Source organism: Arvicola amphibius, chromosome 6 (genome assembly GCF_903992535.2).
Source record: "Arvicola amphibius chromosome 6, mArvAmp1.2, whole genome shotgun sequence".
NCBI classification, from domain to species: domain Eukaryota; kingdom Metazoa; phylum Chordata; class Mammalia; order Rodentia; family Cricetidae; genus Arvicola; species Arvicola amphibius.
In genome coordinates, this window is record NC_052052.2 from 116,681,777 (window position 1) to 116,699,767 (window position 17,991).

A 17,991-nucleotide genomic window follows, 5' to 3' on the forward strand; every position below is an offset into this window, starting at 1 on the left:
CCCTTTCTCTCCATCCTTCCGAAATCACGTGTTCAACCATCACCAGTGACTTCAAATCACTAAGGTGATGATTCAGCGTTCACAGTCCTGCTTTCTCCATGTCAGACTTGTCAGGATAAGTTTAAAATATTGTTTAAAACATGGGGGGCTCACATAAAAAATCAAATATTTACAGTACCATCCATTTTGAATCCCATCATTCATTCATTTAGTCAATATTTACTGAGTGCTAGCTTAGCCCCAGGCTATTTTTAGGTCTTGGAGACCTAGCAGTGAAAAAGAAATACAGTCCAGGAGAAATTTTTTCTTCATGGTATAAGAAAAAAAAAATAAAAAGACCATAAACTAAACCTAGCTTGAGGAGGAGGTTGAGGATCCAGCTCAGTGGGTAACATGCTCAGTACAGAGTTCTTATGCCTAGTACTCATGGAAAAGCTAGGTGTGCTGTTTTTATCTGTATTTCTAGAACTGGGAGGTGGAGTCTGGTGGACCCCAGAGCTTGCTGCCCAGGAAGTCTAGGAAATCAGTGTGCTCTGGGTCAGTGAGAGACCCTGCCTCAAAAACAAGGTGGGGGGGGTGCTAGAGACATGGCTTAGCAGTTAAAATCACGTGGTGCTCTTGCATGGCACCCAGATGGGAGCTGCCAGCACCCACATGGAGCTCACCATCATCATCATCCATAATTCCAATTCCAGGCGATTGATCTGACCTCTCTTCTAAAATTCATAGGTACCATGCATGCACGTGGTGCACACACATACGTGCAGGTAAAACACCCACACATCAATGAATATAAAAATACAGTAAGATATAAAGACTAAGGCTGTAACTCAGGGGAACACTGCTAACTTTGCATGTGTAAGTCCTACTTGGAATGCACTGTTGAACTTACAGGGCACCAGCTTGGACCAACCCTAACGCTATGTATGTTATAAGGTAGCACCTGAAACCCAAAGCTTCCTTTTCCTGCTGCTGTGACCTACCTGGTGTCTCTAACAATGTACCTGGTAAATGCACCGGTTCCTGACTTTCTTTTGTTCTGTGACTATAAAAGTTTAAGAAACTGGGCAGGTGAGATGGCTCAGCAGATAAGGTTACTTGCTACCAAACCTGAGCTCAATCCCAAGAACCCACATGGTAGAAGGCAAGAACTGACCTCAACACATTAGCTGTGTCCTGGCCTTCACATGCATGCTACAACACATACACACTAGATAAAATAAATTTAATAAAACATGTTTTCTTAAGTTTATGAAATCTCTTTCCCAGAAACATGCCATCCAAGGTTATCTGGTTTTGTGTTGCCAGGGCATGGACACTCGTATTTGGCGCAGAATAGGCTACTTCTATTCCCTTTGGACCAAGATTTTTGTTTTGCATCAGAAAAGGGAAAATTAAAAATAAGATAGCAGAGGGCTGGCTTATTTGGGAAAGTGCCTGCCACACAAACAGGAGGACCTGAATTCAGATCCCAGGACACATGTAAACACCGAGTGTGTTGACACACACCTGTAACCCCAGTGCTGGGGAGGTGGAGAAAGGTAGCTCCTCAGAGCTCACTGGCTATGCAGCCTAGTCAAATTAATAAGCTCCAGTGTCAGTGAAAGACCCTGCCCGGGTAAAAAACTAAGGCTGGGGCCGACTAGATGGCGCAGAGTCCCAGCGTTTGCTGTGTGCGCCTGGCCTGATGACTTAAGTTTGACCCTTGGTGGAAGGGATCAAAACTTCCAAAAGTTCTCCTCTAATCCCCACATATGTTTTGTTCATTCAGACACCAGCACCCCCACACATTCTAATGACAAATTCATTATGAAGAGTAAAGAAGGATCAAGGTGGAAGCCAGAGGTAGGTGAATCTCTGTGAGTTTGAGGTCAGTGTAGTCTATGTAGAGTTCCAGGACAGCCAGAGCTACATAGAGAGATCTTGTCTAAAAAAATAAAGTAAAAAGAAATAAAAGTGATCAAGGAAGTCACTTGACTTTGACCTCTGACCTTCATATGTCCACATACACTTGTGCATATGTACCTGTACACACATGTGCACTTACTTGCATGACATGAACACACACTACCATATGGTGAGGGGAACTGAACCCAGGTCCTCTGCAAGAGCAACAAGTATTCTTAACTGCTGAGCCACCTGTCCAGCCCCTAGTAACCTCCACCTCCTCCTCCTCCTCTTCCTCTTTTTCCTTCTCCTTCTTCTTCTTCACAGGGTTTCTTTTCTTTGTAGCTTTGGAGCCTGTCTAGAACTAGCTCTTGTAGACCAGGCTGGCCTCACACTCACAGAGATCTGCCTTCCTCTGCTCCTGAGTGCTGGGATTAAAGGCATGCACCACCACTGCCCAGCTAGTAACCACTTCTTTAATGCTATAATTTTATATAATTTTATTTATTCATTGTTCACCTTCAATCTACAACTCTTCAAATCTTAATTGGTGAAATTTCAAGGCTTCAATAAGTTGAGAAACTAAATTTTTTTTTTTTTTTTGGTTTATGGAGACAGGGTTTCCTCTGTATAATAGACCTAGTTGTCCAGGAAATAGCTCTTATAGACTATGCTGGCTTTGAACTCATATAGATCCACCTGCCTCTGCCTCCTAAGTGTTAGGATTAAAGGCGTGCATCACTACTACCTGGCAAATTATCATACTTTTGTGTGTGTACATGCTTATAAATATATGGATGTGGACACCAGAAATCAACATCTTGGATCTTCCTCAATAATCTTTCCATCATTTTTTTCCAGACAGGTTCTCTTGGAATTTACAGATTAAGTTAGAATGGTTTGCCAGAGTATCCATGGTATCTTGTTTCTGCCTCCTCAGTCCTGGGATTATAGAGTGCACACTGCCATATTCTGATTTTATGTAAATGCTCAGGGGTCAAAACTCAGATCCTAGGAGCTGGAGAGATGGCTCAGCAGTTAAGAGCACTGGCTGAGTTCCTGTGTTCGATTCCTGAGTCCTGAGTTCAATTTCCAGCAACCACATGGTGGTTCACAACCCTGCTTTCTTGACTCAGTATACTTGTTTTGTTTTTTTCCTTTCTTTCTTTCTTTCTTTCTTTCTTTCTTTCTTTCTTTCTTTCTTTCTTTCTTTCTTTCTTCTCCTCCTCCTCATCATCATCCTCCTCCCCTCCCCCTCCTCCTCCTCCTCCTTTTTTTTTGAGACAGGGTTTCTCTGTAGCTTTGGAGCCTGTCCTGGATCTCACTCTGTAGACCAGGCTGACCTTGAACTCAGAGAGATCTGCCTGCACCTGCCTCTGAAGTGCTAGGAACAAAGACGTGTACCACCACCACCCAGCTAGTATTTTTGTTTCTTGAGACAAAGGTCTCAGTATATAGTCCAGCTGGGCTCCAACCACTATGGAGGTCATACTGTTCTTGAACTCATAATCTTCTTGGCTCAGCCTCAGTATTTACAGGCTTGTTCTACTTTGTCTAGTCTCTGCTCTAGTATATATGTCCAGTTCTTTAATTGACTGAACCTGTGAGGTCTGATGAACCATACTTAAAAAGCACTGACATTTTTGTCAGAATATTCATCAAAACCAAATCTCTTTAAAACAGTCCTTAAATGTTTATTCCCAATTTACAACTTCTATTAAGCAATTGGGCAAGTTTCAGTAAGATTTACACACCTTCTAACTGCTCACCATTAGTACTAAACTACCTCACTGTGGTGGTCCGAATAAGAATGACGCTCATGGGCTCATATAGCTGAATACCAGGGAGTAGAATTCTTTGCTAGAACCAGAAGAATTAGGAGGTGTGGCCTTGTTGGAGGAAGTGTGTCACCTGGGGTGGGCTTTGAGGTTTCAAAAGTCCAGCCCCAGACTCTGCCTCCTGTCTATAGGTCAGGATGTAGTTCTCAGCCATTGCTCTAAAGCCATGACTGTCACCACACTGCTCCTGCCATGTTGTGGAATGGGCTAATTGAAACCATAAATTAAATGCTTTCCTTTCTAAAAATTGCCTTGCTTATGGTCTCTTCACAATGACACACAGCTAAGGCACTCACTCAACTGTTTCATGGATTTGCTCTTCAGATACAGCTTTAAGTACAGTCATAAACAGTGATAAACAAAGCAAAGTTGGTGATTCCTCTAAAGTAGTGCTGTATAAAAAAAACGCTTTGCCGAGAGTGATGGTACATGCTTTTAATCCCTGCACTCTGGACACAGAAACAGGCAAATCTCTGAGTTTAAATCTACCTATCAAGCTCTAGGCCAGCAAGGCTATTTAAAAATAAATAAATAATAAATTAAAAAAACATGACACATATTTCCCAGGCATTTCTGTGTCAATGCCCATTAACTGTTAGGAAACACTGCACACAGTTGATTTGAACTAATAGGCTAACATTGAAATTTATATCACTTTTTCTTGTATTTACCTTTTAACCAAGTTGTACATACATGGCAAAATGCCTAATATTATAGCTAAGTCTTAACATCTCAAATAATGTAAATATGAAAAGATGAATTGAGATGAGCAGAATGAGTCTGCAGTTCGAGTTATCATTTATAAGAGATGAGTGACCTGAGGCTGGTCACACGGTGTGGGAGGGTGGGGAACCAGAGGCAGGTACCCAGGCAGGTCGCCTGAGGCCTCAGCAGGAGACAGACAGACAGATAAATACATGCAAAGAGAGCTGGGATATAGAGCTTATTTAGTGGGTTATGGAGGAAGGGGGAAGAGAAGGGAAGGGAGGGAGGAAGAGGCAGAAGCTACCTCTTCAGAAGTGGGGGGAACTATTGCAGAGGAGGTGGGAGATCAGCCTTCCTTGGAGGAAGGGGGGGTTGGGAGTGTGTGGAGCTTGTCTCTTAAAGGGACAGAGTACCCAGCTGATAGACCAGGTCAACACATTGTAACAGTTAGCCCACTGGGTGGTCAGGTTGAGGAAATAAAATGTCAACTATATTAAATATGAACTCACAATACTGTAGGGTCCATCATTGTGAGCTTTTTTCTGTATTTGAAACTTTTGAGTCTCACTACATTGCCTTGTCTGGCCTGAAACTCTATTTAGACTAGATCATTGAGATCTGCCAGCTTCTGCCACCTGAGTGCTGGGATTAAAGATGTATAAATATACATTTCTTTCCTCTTTCCCATAGCACATGGCTTAACTATAGGATAATTCCTAAGGATTACAGCCTGGGACAGGGCAAGGCCCTCAGGGGTAGGAAGGGAAAGGAAGGTTGAGCTGGAGCTCCTTTGGCCTAAGGCTTCAGGACAAACTCTTAAAAAACCCAGGTTAGTCCCAGTCCACTATTCAGCCAGTAAGGACCTCGAACTTTTAATCTCAATTTCCCATCCTAAATGCTAAGATTGTAGGCATGTGCCACCTCATCTGGTTTACATTTTTTTTTTTTTTTTTAGATAGAAGGGACACAACTAGAAGGCAGATTTGAAGTAAAAGTGAAGAAAGTCAGGAGACTGCACATCTGATGGTGGAGAACGGAAAGACACTAGAGGACAAGGGATTGGTAGATGCTCGGAAAGGAGGGTGAAAGAAACAATCCAGGTTTCTCAGGAGGGGAGGCAGCCAGGAAAACATTCCCTAAGAGCACCCAGTGGCAGGAAACAAAAGAATGCAGATGACTAGGTCCTGAAGAGCTCCTAGGGGCAATGACGGGGACAGAAGTTAGAGGAGGAGGAAGGAAAGTGGAGGAGAAAACAGCTGAGCAAAGATCTTGTCAGAGTGAGGACTGGACTGGAATCCCAGCTACTCCAGAGGCTGAAGGATGGTAATGAGGCCAACAGTAGTTTAGACCACAAAGCCAGGCCTCATTTTAAGGAAATAAAAATCTTGCTGAGTCAAGTGATTTATGGCACTACAACAGACCTATTGCAGATTTGGTAAATAGAATTAATGTTCTTCTAAAGCTGCATAAAACAGAAAATATGAAAAAGAATGTCTCTGCCAGGCAATGGTGGAGCACACATTTAATCGCAACACTTAGGACCAGCCTGGTCTACAAAGTTAGTTCCAGGGGAGCTAGGACAGTTATACAGAGAAACCTTCTCTCTCTTGGGGGTGGGGAGTAAGAAGTCTCTGATATGGCAAAATCCAACTCTCCAAGAGGATATCTGAAGACTCTTAGGCAGGAAAAGAATTACTGTAGTACAAATATAAGCAAATAAATTTTTTTTTTTTTTTTTGGAGACAAGGGTTTCTCTGTGCAGCTTTGGCTATCCTGGAACTCACTCTGTAGACCAGGCTGGCCTCCATGGAGCTCTGCCTCCAGAGTGCTGGGATTAAAGGTGTGCACAAGTAAAATCATTTTTTTTAAAAAATATTTTATTTATTTATTATGTATACAATATTCTGTCTGTGTGTATGCCTGTAGGCCAGAAGAGGGCACCAGACCCCACTACAGATGGTTGTGAGCCACCATGTGGTTGCTGGGAATTGAACTCAGGACCTTTGGAAAAGCAGGCAATACTCTTAACCTCTGAGCCATCTCTCCAGCCCCAAGTAAAACCATTTTATTAAGTGAACTGAAGCTACTCATTACATTCTGGCTCTCTTCTGAAATCACAGCTGTGACCACGGACCAAACAGAGGATGGACGTTTGATTACATATAGATAAAATGACTCTAATAATGTCCTTGATTCACTATTAGGCATTTCTGTTACTGACAAAGTGAAGACAAGAATGACAGAAGAACCATGAATTAGTACCAGGCCATAATCAGGCAAGGAAACAAACTGATTTATACATTCTTTGTCAGGCGTGGTGAGCCACACCTTTGATCCTAGTACTCAGGAGGCAGAGGCCAGGCTGGTGGATCCTCTGATCCTTGAGGCCAGCTAGAATTGCATTCTGAAACCTGTCTCACGAAAAAAAAAATCTTTTCTTTTTCTTTCTCCTTTTGAGATAAAGTCCCATGTAGCCCAGAGTGGCCTCAAACTCATAGCTGGGAATAACCTTGAACTTCTGATCTTCCCGAGTCTTCCTCGGATTGCTGGGATTACAAGTACACAAAACACTTTTTCTCTTTTCCTCTTTCATAGAAACAACATTATATACAGATACTAATCAGTCTGGGTCAGAAAGTTAAAAGGAAACACACACACACACACCCACACACACACAAACAAAAACAGACAAGTAAAACATAAATTGAGACCAGGATGTAAACTTCATTAAGTATAAAGCCTCCTTGGTAAAAAATCCCAGAATTTGTGGGGTGTTAATGATGGAAACAAGGAAGTGGGTAGAAGAGTGCTTCTGTTTCATTCTGTCTTTTCAGACTTTGGTACAGGCCTTCAAAGACAACACCGACACACTCTCAGCATATCATTTAGGGAAAGACGGCAGTTCTTTGGTCTTTAGGTCACCTAGAGATTTGTCTAGGAAGTCCCTGTTTTGAACTAAAGCATCAATGAACTGGAAGCCATCCATGCCACACAGTTAGGAAGCAGAAAGTTTCTTGGAAGATTAAGTCCTTTTTATTCACAAACCCAAAACACACGTGTGGCAGTAGGTCACATTTAGTGTATGACATTTCTAAGACCCGTGTTTGTGGTTCCTGATAATTTCAATTGTGTTTTTAAAAAATTAAAAATAATCTATCTTATATGTATGTTTTGGTTACATGTATGTCTGTGTATTACGTGCATGCCTGCTGCCTGCAAAGGCCAGAAGAGGCCATCAGATCACTGGAACTGGAGTTACAAATGGGGGATGAACTATGTGGGCACTGGAAATTAAACCTGGGTCCTCTGGAAGAGCAGTCTCTTACCACTGAGCCATCCCTCCAGCCCTCAAGTTTGTATTCTTATGCAAAAGGATTCTGACAATGTCACCCTCATTTACTCCTTTGGGAGACTAGTACTTGAAAAGATAAATAGGAAGCCTCTCCCCATTCAATTGAAAGAAGCTATGAGTCTAATGAAGAATGGCAACCATTATTCATTTTCCTCCGTGAACATCTTACTCAAATGCTTCACTAAAGCCACTAGCGCAGGGTTACCGCCACAGGCCTCGATTTGTTTGTAGGCTTTAGCTTCAAGCTCTCTAAGAGTGTACCGAGTATATTCAAAAGAACCTACGTCTTCCAGGTACTGCACACAGTATTTTTTAATATCTATATTCTCTGTTCTTTGGCGCAGGATGTTCTGTACCTGGGTGCTTTCTGGCCTTGACCAGATGGCGTGAATAGTGGGGAAGGAGAACTTCCCTTCTGTCAGGTCTTCACAGAAACTCTTGTTCTCACTGTACTCTTTGGAGTGTAGATTGGCATAGTCATCTCTAATCTGGAAGAAAAGCCCAAGTGTGTCAAGCAGTGGCTTTAAATCTTCTTTGTAATCAGAAAACAACTGCATGAGACCTACTGCTAGTCCAAACAATCCACCTGTCTTCTGCAACACCATGGCTTTATATTCTTCCTCAGTGGGACAGGTGTAGGTGTCCCTCCAGTAAATATCTAGGCCTTGTCCCTGATGGAGTTCCAAAAGTTGGCGCGTGAAAAGCTTCACAGCATCTGGGTGGTCAAGTGTTAAGACTTTCTCCAGGCCAAGGAAGTAGACATAATTGGCAGAATTGATGACAGAAGGGATTCCATAGATGCTATGTGCCACTGGAAAACCACGTCGGAGCTTTGAATTATCTTCAATATCATCAATAAGTAAGCTGGCATTATGCAACATTTCAGTTACTTCAATGATAATCTAGAGGAAAATAACCAACATAGAAAGAAAATTTCACTAGCATATATACATACATACAACACACATATGTAAAGGGATATAGACAAACACATACAGAGACATATAAACAAAGACTAATGCACACACACGTGTACATGCACACACAGAGGATTTTTAAAAAAATATTTACTTTTATTATTTTTAATTTGTGTATAGTATGTGCATGTGAGTGTAGGTACCCTTGGAGGCCAAAGATGCTAGATTCCCCTGGATCTAGAGTAACAGGCAATTGTGAAGCGCCAGAGGTGGGTACTGAGAATTGAACTTAGGTCTTCTGCAAGAACAATACATGCTCTTAATTAACCTCAGAGCCATCACTACGGCTCAGAATTTGTCTTTTTTTTTTTCTTTTGAGACACAGTCTCCCTATGTAACCAGCTCCTAAGGGCTGGGATTCCATGTGTGTCCCACCATGGTACATACATGCTTGATTAAAAAAGGTTGTACTTAAAGACATCACCAAACTATTAAAGTCTCAGTTGTCTTAAGCTTTTACAACTAATAAATATTTAGCAACCTCAATAAATAATATTGCATAAACACGAACAGAATAAAGAGTATTTTTACATTACACTTACTAATTCCTTGATTAAATGGGGAAGAAGAATAAGATTAGAATTGCCTCAGGGCCGGGGATGTGACTCAGTGGCAGAGCACTTGCCCAGCAAGTTCAAAGTCCAGAACCGACCAACAGCAGGACAAACAGAGACAAAACAGACTGCCTAGATACCTGCAGTTTGTCTTCTGGAACTTTCAGCCAGTGATTAAATGCCTGTGAAAGTTTGGTTCTCACCTGTTTACCTGTAATTAAAAGATAGAATATGACAAATAAAACATTATTATACTTAAAAAATAATTTTAAGAAACATTTAATTTAGTTGTGTTTGTATGCACATGCGTATTTCATGGCACACCTGTGGAGGTCAGAGGATAGCTTGCAGGAGTATGTGGGTCCTGGAGAAGGAAGTCAGATGTTAGGTGCGGTGACAAGCACCTTTACCAGCTAAGTCATTTCATTAGCCTCCAAAATGTGCTTACAAGAAAAATTGAGGCCAGGTGGTGGAGGCACACACCTTTAATCCTAACACTTGGGAGGCAGAGGCAGGCAAGATCTCTCTGAGTTCAAGGCCAGCCTGGTCTACAGAATTAGTTCCAGGACAGGCTCCAAAGCAACACAGAAAAACTATGCCTCAAAAAAAAAAAAAAAATTGATAAACTTGCTTCAAAACTGATCAGATTTAATAAGACAGTCACATCCACATCAATACATTTCCTTCCTTGCCAAACACCCCTCAGATTCTCCATCATAAAGTACATAATGGGACTGGATCCACCCTCTTCATGTTATCATTCAAACTACACTTGGGTGGGTGGAGAAATGGCTCAGGGTTAAAGAGCTCTTGTTGCTCTTGTAGAGAACCCAAGTGTGGTCCCCAGCACCCATGTCAGGTGGCTCATAGCCATATGCAACTCCAGCTTCAGGAGACCCAATCCCTTCTTTAGTCCTCTGCGGGCAACCACACTTAGGACACATGCATCCCACCCCAGCGCGCGCTCTCTCTCTCTCTCTCTCTCTCTCTCTCTCTCTCTCTCACACACACACACACACACACACACACACACAAGATTACAGGTCAAAAAGCACAGCTTTTTAAAGTGATGGCCAACAAGAAAGTCTAAACCACTTCAGGGAGTTTTAGTCTTAACTTGGGGGTGGAAGGGTCATTTTTAGGAAGGGTCATTAATCTCTTTTTCTGAAAAACAAAGCCTGTTAGGGGACAATTAATTGGCATTATCTGTCACAAAAAACTTCAACGAATTTTGTGAATGAATTTCCTCATAAAATTATCTGTCAAATCCTTGAATTAAGGTTTCAGACACTAGGGCAGCTTTAGTTTACACACTCTGAGTTTAAACAAGTGCTAGCCTTTGTGTTGACTGGGCCGCTAGTTTTCCAATGGCATTTTTTTTTTCACATGGAAAGCTTGAGAAAAATCTTTAGGTAGTAGTTGCCAGTAGAAGTTTAATTAGCCTAAACATAAAGCCATGGTAGATTAAAAAAAAAAAAACAAACCACAACTAGTTCATTTAGTACAAATATCATATACATGTCTAATACAGCAAATTCAGAACAGGGTTCAAGAAAATGGTTATATAAAAGTTAAGTTTCGGAGGCTGGAGAGATGGCTGTTCCTTCAGAAGTCCCAGGTTTGATTCCCAGCATACACAAGGTGGCTCAGAACTGTAACTGTAACTTCAGTCCTAGAGGCATTGATCGCCTCCTCTTCTGGCTTCCTCAGGCTCTGGGCATACACATGGTGCACAGACACAGACACACACACACTCACACAGTCAAAACCTCCATACACATAACATCAAAACTTAAAAAGGGAAAGTTAAGTTTCAGTCTGGGAGTTGGGTTGGGCAGATGGCTCAGTGATTATGAATGAGTTAGGATTAAGGTCTTGCAGATGACCTGGTCTGGGTCCTAGCACCTTCATTACCGGTAGCTCACAGCTGGCTGTGACTCTAGCACAGAAAATGTAACACCCTCTTCAGACCACAAGCGTCTGCACGCATGTGCACATACCCCCGCCCCCCTCCAGACATGTAATTGAAAGAAAAAAGGAGTAACTTTTTAGGATTGGTCACAGCACACCTGTAATCCCAGCAGTTGGAAAGCAGAGGCAGAAGGTTCACCAAAAATTCCAGGACAGCCTAGGCTACTTAATAAATTCTAGGCCAGTTTAGGAGACAAGGAGATCCTGTCTCAATAAAACAGAAAGCAAAACAAAAAACATTTTCATTATATAGTTCTTTGAATAATTCCTCTTATAATGGTATTACTTCAAACAGAAGGTCTCAAGAATCATTTAACTTTAACCTTTCCTGCTGCTAACATTTAAACAAACACTACTCTTTGAAAACTATGCTAAACAGACAATAACTGAACTCTTTGTTACCTGGTAATTGAAGTAAGTACCTATAGGGCTCTAGAAGAATTCTTTCAGCTTTCTCTTGAGTCTTCTCCATATTTTATAAATTTCAAAGCTGACCTGTTAAAAAGGAGAAATATAAAAATAATCTCATGAATCAAATTATCTTTGTTAGATTGCAAATGATTTTTTTTTCTCATGGTTTATTTTTTTATATTTAAAAATTTCCATCTCCTTCCCTCCTCCTTCCCCCTCCCTGCAAATGATTTTTTATCAAGGTGTTTTTTGAAAGACAGACCTTAAATTTTATTTATATAGCAAAACATTACAGGTATAAAACCTTGAAAACATTATGTAAAGCAAAAGGAGCCAGCAACAAAAGAACATGCTGCATGATCTATTTATAGGAAATGTTCTGAATCAGGCAATCTATACAGATGGGAAAGCAGGTTAATGGTTTCTGGCTCAGAAAAATTAAGGACTGTTACTAATGAATAATGAAGGTGTGAGCACACGCTCACATGTATGTGGTGTGTATGTGTGTACAGGATCAAAATGTTATTAGAATGTGGTTATGGTTGTACACTAAAATCTACTAAATTGTAATTTTTTTTTTGGGGGGGGGTTTTCGAGACAGGGTTTCTCTGTAGCTTTGGAGCCTGTCCTGGAAATAGCTCTTGCAGCCGAGGCTGGCCTCGAACTCACAGAGATCCACCTGCCTCTACCTCTGCCTCCCGAGTGCTGGGATTAAAGGCGTGCGCCACCACCACCCGGCACAAATATTTTTTTCTATGAATATTACAAATATCCTATGAATATTAAGAAAGTCTTTGTAATTTGTGAAGAATATTTTTCTCAAATTAATAAATTTTGAGATTGTTTTAAAGATGCATTCTAATTTAATGCAATTATTTTATTTAAGAATTTCCTGTAGTGCTTCATTATTTTGAATTTTGCCTTTATTTCAATACTTCCTAGAGTATAAACTGGGGCATATAGGCACATATGTATTTTTTGAGACAAGATATATGTAGCCCCAGCTGGCCTTGAACTCCTGATTCCTCTGCCTCTCCTCCTAAATATTGGGATTATAGAGCATGTCACCTTGCCTTCAATCATGGTTTTTGCAGGGGCTTTCTTTACTCCTGTTTCTTTGCAAATATCTATGTCTACTTTTCTCCTTGGAGGTTCTGCTTTTCATTTTTTTTTTTTTAACTTTTTTAAAGTTCTTATAAGGTTTCTCTGTGTAACAAGATGGCTGCCATGGAACTCACTTTTGTAGACCAGGCTGGCTTTGAAGTCAGAGATCTGCCTGCAAATTGCTGGATTAAAGGCTTTCCTAGTAACCATGACGCCTCTGGCAAGATTTAGGTGTTAGGAGTTGTATCTTCTCTGGCTTTCAGGATCACAAGCACTCTTCTAACAATCTTTCATAGATTCACTGTGTTTTTTTAAATCTAAAACCAAATATAACATGGCTACATAATGGCACTTCAGGGTTATTGCTGGTCAAAGAGCTAGCTGCATGTCACAGGTTTTGGAATTGGAAGGCACCTGTGATAGTGTTGTCAACTTGACAAGCCCTCGAAGAGGGAGTCAATTCTCTTCCATCATGAGAATTCCATGGACAGAACAACTCAAGCTGTCAGGCTCTGTGGCAAACCTTTATTTACCCAGAGCCATCAGCTGACTCTATACCCAAGACTGAAAGAAAAGTGAGTCAGGAGCTGAGAGCTATACTGACCTCCACTGTGGCATGTGGATGCTCACACATATGCACACAATAAATACCTGTGATAAACAAAAATTCTGTGTGTTCATGTGCGTGTGAGCGCATGTCTGTATAGATGCTTCTTCAATCATTTCCATCTCATATTTGAGACAGGGTCCATCACTGAACCCAGGCTTTGCCAACTTAGCTAGATTGGCTGGCCAATGAATTCCTGGGATATTCTGGCTCAGCCAAGTGCTAGGGTTAAAGATGGGGGGATGTTGAACTTGGCTCATCATGCTTCAGAGATGTTTTACTGACTACACCATGTTTCCCACAACCTCAGTTTGTAACTCTTTATTGAAGACAGGTAACAAAAATCAAGGAATGAGAGTGATGTATTTATTGTTCAGGTTGCTCTTTAGAAACACACACACACACACACACACACACACACACACACACACACACACACACACACACACCTTTTTATTGTTTGCTTTCAGAGGCAGGATTTTCCAATGTGGTTCAGGCTCCCTAGAATGAACAATCCTTTCTTAGTCTTCAAGTGCTAGGATTACATGTGTACCACCATGCCCAGTGAAAAGCACGACTCAAAAAGCATTCATAACTAGGCAGTGGTGGCACACACTTTTAATCCCAGCACTTCAGAGGCAGAGGCAGACAGATCTCTGTGAATTTTAGGTGAGAAACAAAGCAAGTTCTGGGGCAGCCAGAGCTGTTATACTGTTTTCTGTCTGGAAAAAAAAAAAGGGTATTCATTTATTTTGTATGTGTGTATGTGGTTGTCTTAGTTACTGATTTATTGTTGTAAAGAGATACTATGACCAGTCCAGTGTGGTGGTGTACGCTTTTAATCCCAGCACTGGAGAAGCAGAGACAGGGGGATCTCTGTGAGTTCAAAGCTAGTATGGTCTACATAGTTTTAAGACAGCCAGGGAGCCGGGCGATGGTGGCGCACGCCTTTAATCCCAGCACTCGGGAGGCAGAGGCAGGCGGATCTCTGTGAGTTCGAGACCAGCCTGGTCTACAGAGCTAGCTCCAGGACAGGCTCCAAAGCCACAGAGAAGCCCTGTCTCGAAAAACAAAACAAAACAAAAAACAAACAAACAAAAAAAAGACAGCCAGGGATACGTAGAGAGACCCTGTCTCAAAAATAAAAACAAAACCAAAAAACCCAACAACAATAACAACAAAAAATACATTATGACTATGGCAACTTAGAAAAGAAATATTTAATTGGAAGCTTGCTCACAGTTTCAGAGGGTGAGTCCATAAACACGAATACGGAGATCTGGCAGCAAGCAGGCATGCATGCATGGCACTGAGCAGTAGCCGAGAGCTTACATCTTATCCGTAAGCCTGAGACAGAAAGCTAACCAGGAATGGCGTGGGCCTTTGCAACCTCAAAGTCTACCTCTAGTGACACACCTCCTCCAAGTCCACACCTTCTAATCCTTCCCAAAACAATTCCACCAACTTGTGGGGGGGGGTCATTCTCATTTAAACCACCACAGTGGTGTATGTGGAACCTTGAGATTGACATTGGGTAATTTCTTTAATCTTCCTACCTCATGTTCTGAAATAGTCTTTTACTGAAGCTATCTATAGTTTGCTGGTTTGGCTAGACTGACTGGCTAGCAAGCACCAGAGATCCCCCAGTCTTTGCCTCCCCACTGCTGGGATTACATGTATTTGCAGCCATGTCCAGCTACATAGATACCAGGAATAAACACAGGTACTCATGACTTCACAGCAAGCACTTTACCTGCTGAGCCATTTCTCCAGTCTCAAGAGTCCATTTTTTTGGTTGTTAATTCTTATTACTATTACTACTAATTCATACACAAAAATCAGCAACCCACCAAATCAGTACAGCAATATGAATTCAGAGAGTAACATCTTAAATAGAAAATTTCTAGCCAAATGTAGTAATCCCAGCAGTTGGGAAAGGGCAGAAAGATCACGAGTTCAGGGCCAGTTTGGGCCACATGATGTGTCTCAATCCCTTTCTTCCTAAGGTAAAGTTTTCCATTAGCCTTGACCAGCAGTGACTGTTAAGAAGAACTTTACAAGGAAAAGGATGGTCACAAAATATTTTCAAATATTTCAAAAAGCAACTTAGCAACGTTTTTTTCTCCCCCAAGAAGGGTTTGCTATGTATTCTAGACTGGTCTGGAACTCTCTTATACTGAACATGTTACTCTGTTCTTAGAGGCTAAAGATAAAGAAGATGCAAAGAAAGAAGACAAATAATGTTGGCAACGGATCATTGAAACGTATGGTAAAAAATATCTGTTCTTTTTCGTTTTTGGGTGAAGTCCACAGCCTTGCACTTACTCGTGGTCTACCATTAAACTAAATCCTCAAGTCCCCAAAGCATCTTCTTTTTAAACCTGCTAGCAGCCATTTCTTCTCAATTAGGGTGGCAGTAAAAAGCATGCTGCTATCTTGTTAGTATTCTGGAAAACACCTTTTACCTATCTTAAAATAATGAAGTCACCTTCAAGAATTTGCCTCTGGGTCAATAGCAGGTATATTCTGCACAGAAATTAAGAATGACATAGCCTTTAACTACTGAAGTGTTATGTTGTTCCCCCGACCTCCCGACAGGGTTTCTCTGTGTAACAGAGCATGGCTTCCTGGAGCTCACTTTGTAGACTAGGCTGGCCTCCAACACAGAGATCGCCTGCCTCTGCCTTCTGAAATACTGAAGTTGTTTTAAAAATCTTTAATATTTCTCTACTAGTGATGAATGAAAAAAGTATTTCATTTGCTCATCCACAGTTTAACAGTACTCATATAAATCAATTGATGTTCCCTTCCCAGAAAGTATTTACATACAGTATTCACTGTGGCGGAGAAACATGAGAACTTCAGTGTTTTTAAGTACTGAAAGTCCATCTGCTCTGCACTTTAAGAGTCTAAGGCAGTTTAAGGGGTCTATATATTTTTGACTTTTTTTTATAGTTAGACTTTTCAGCTTTTCATGACTACCCTGAAATTTAAGTGCTAAGTGGCATGAACTCAGTTAATCTTATGTGGACTCACAATAGAATGCCTCAGTGTGAATCTGATACCATTTTCCTACTCTCAAAAGCTGTTGGAAATTTATTCGAAGACTGGATTAATGAATATTTATGCAACCAGATCATTTCCCCTGTTGAAATACTATTGCAGCTGTCTCTGATCGATCTTCCTCCATTTTCTTTTTCTTGAGGCAGGGTTTGTGTGGCCCAGGCTAGCCTGGAACTTGTGTAGATCAGGCTGGCCTTGGAATGTGTCAGCACCACAATGCTAAACTCCTCTACTTTTGGGTGAGTTATTTTAGTAATTCAAGTTGGGAACCCAATATATCTTATTGTTCACTGGACCCTAAGAGCAGATAAAACCTTTTTTATCTATTTATTTTTTTCTGGTGACAGGGTTGTCCTGTGTAGTCTAGGCTGGCCTAAAATATACAGTAATCCTCTTGATCTAGTCTCCAGGGTGTTGGATCAATCAGCCTTCCTAACGTCTCTGGGTCTCAGTCTTCATACTGGGAAAGCCTTTTCCTGAAACGGGTTTCCAACACGTTCTTTCTGGACTCTCCTTTCCTCTAGGCTCTTCCCTTAGTAACTTATGCTGGCTTCTTGAGCCAAGCTCTATCCTCACTCCCTCAGGAAAACCTCTCTATACTTCCCTAAGCCAAAGCTCTTATTCACATCCTCCTATCACGCTTCACTTTGTCTGACCAGCTGCGTTCAGGAAGTTGCACAAGGTCCACCCGGAGGACTTTCCACCCGAGGACTGAATGAACGCTTCTCCCAACACCTCAGAGAATAAACTCAGCGCATCAGTCCGCATACAAAAATGGAAAATTCCATGGAGAGTATTTCTCTCATTTTTATAGGCATGCTCTGGCTTGAAACTAGCTAAACAGATATGGGCCACCGAGAAACATAGCTGTGATGCGCACAGCAAGACCCTTTTTCACTCCAAGCACGGGGAGTGACGGCTCTGAGGGAAAAGAGCTCCACACCGGGAGCGGAGTAATAAGCTCAACGGCAGGCTTCTCCCCTGAGCCGCATCGGTGCCCCTTCCGCTCCTCGGAGCCCCTCTACCTCCCCCGCGACCCAGCCACCCGGCCGCCAGTCACCCCGAGCCGGGTCAGCATCCGGGTCTTCTCCCTCCTTTCTTCCTCCTCCTCGGTACCGCCCCCTCCCCTGCTCCCCATCCGGGTCCCCCCCCCCCCTCCCCGCCGCCGCGCCGCTGCTCACGGTTCCACGATGATCTCAGACTTCAAGCCGCCGGTCCAAGACAAGCAGTGCCCACATCAACTTCTCTCTTTATAGTTCAGACCCCGGCTCTTCCCGAGGCCTCCTTGGAGCCCTCCCCCTACTTCACCACAGAAATCTCCGCCCTCCTTAGCGGCCAGCGACGCCGCATTACTCGGTGCAAGAAAATACGCCATCCCTGTCACACTGCGCAGGCGTTGTATGCCACCTCCCCTCTGCCTTATGGCCGCGCCCCCTTCCCCTCCCCGCTCTTGTCGAACGCAGGCAAGCGGCATTGCGGTTTTGGTAGTTCTTATGTCCGGGAGTTTGCCAATTGGTCCGGA

The 17,991-nt window shown here is 42.2% G+C and overlaps 1 protein-coding gene across 1 annotated transcript; it reads right to left on the reverse strand.

Annotated features, from left to right (window-relative positions):
- Nucleotides 1–7,440: 7,440 nt before the first annotated feature.
- Ggps1 (geranylgeranyl diphosphate synthase 1) lies at nucleotides 7,441–17,847 on the reverse strand. The gene is made up of 4 exons (XM_038335506.2): nucleotides 17,651–17,847; nucleotides 11,687–11,779; nucleotides 9,454–9,524; nucleotides 7,441–8,684 (listed from the first exon to the last, which is right to left on the reverse strand). The coding sequence occupies exons 2-4, from the start codon at nucleotides 11,754–11,756 to the stop codon at nucleotides 7,923–7,925; spliced, it is 903 nt and encodes a 300-aa protein (XP_038191434.1). The 5' UTR covers nucleotides 11,757–11,779; nucleotides 17,651–17,847; the 3' UTR covers nucleotides 7,441–7,922.
- Nucleotides 17,848–17,991: the final 144 nt, after the last annotated feature.

What these genes read in the sequence shown, in the direction of transcription:
- Ggps1 (XM_038335506.2), bottom strand. Translation starts at nt 11,756, where the DNA reads ATGGAGAAGACTCAAGAGAAAGCTGAAAGAATTCTTCTAGAGCCCTAT. An exon ending in GTACTTACTTCAATTACCAG is followed by an intron (nt 9,525 to 11,686) that starts GTAACAAAGAGT and finishes TTTTAATTACAG; the next exon opens with GTAAACAGGTGAGAACCAAA. An exon ending in TTCCAGAAGACAAACTGCAG is followed by an intron (nt 8,685 to 9,453) that starts GTATCTAGGCAG and finishes ATTTTCCTCTAG; the next exon opens with ATTATCATTGAAGTAACTGA.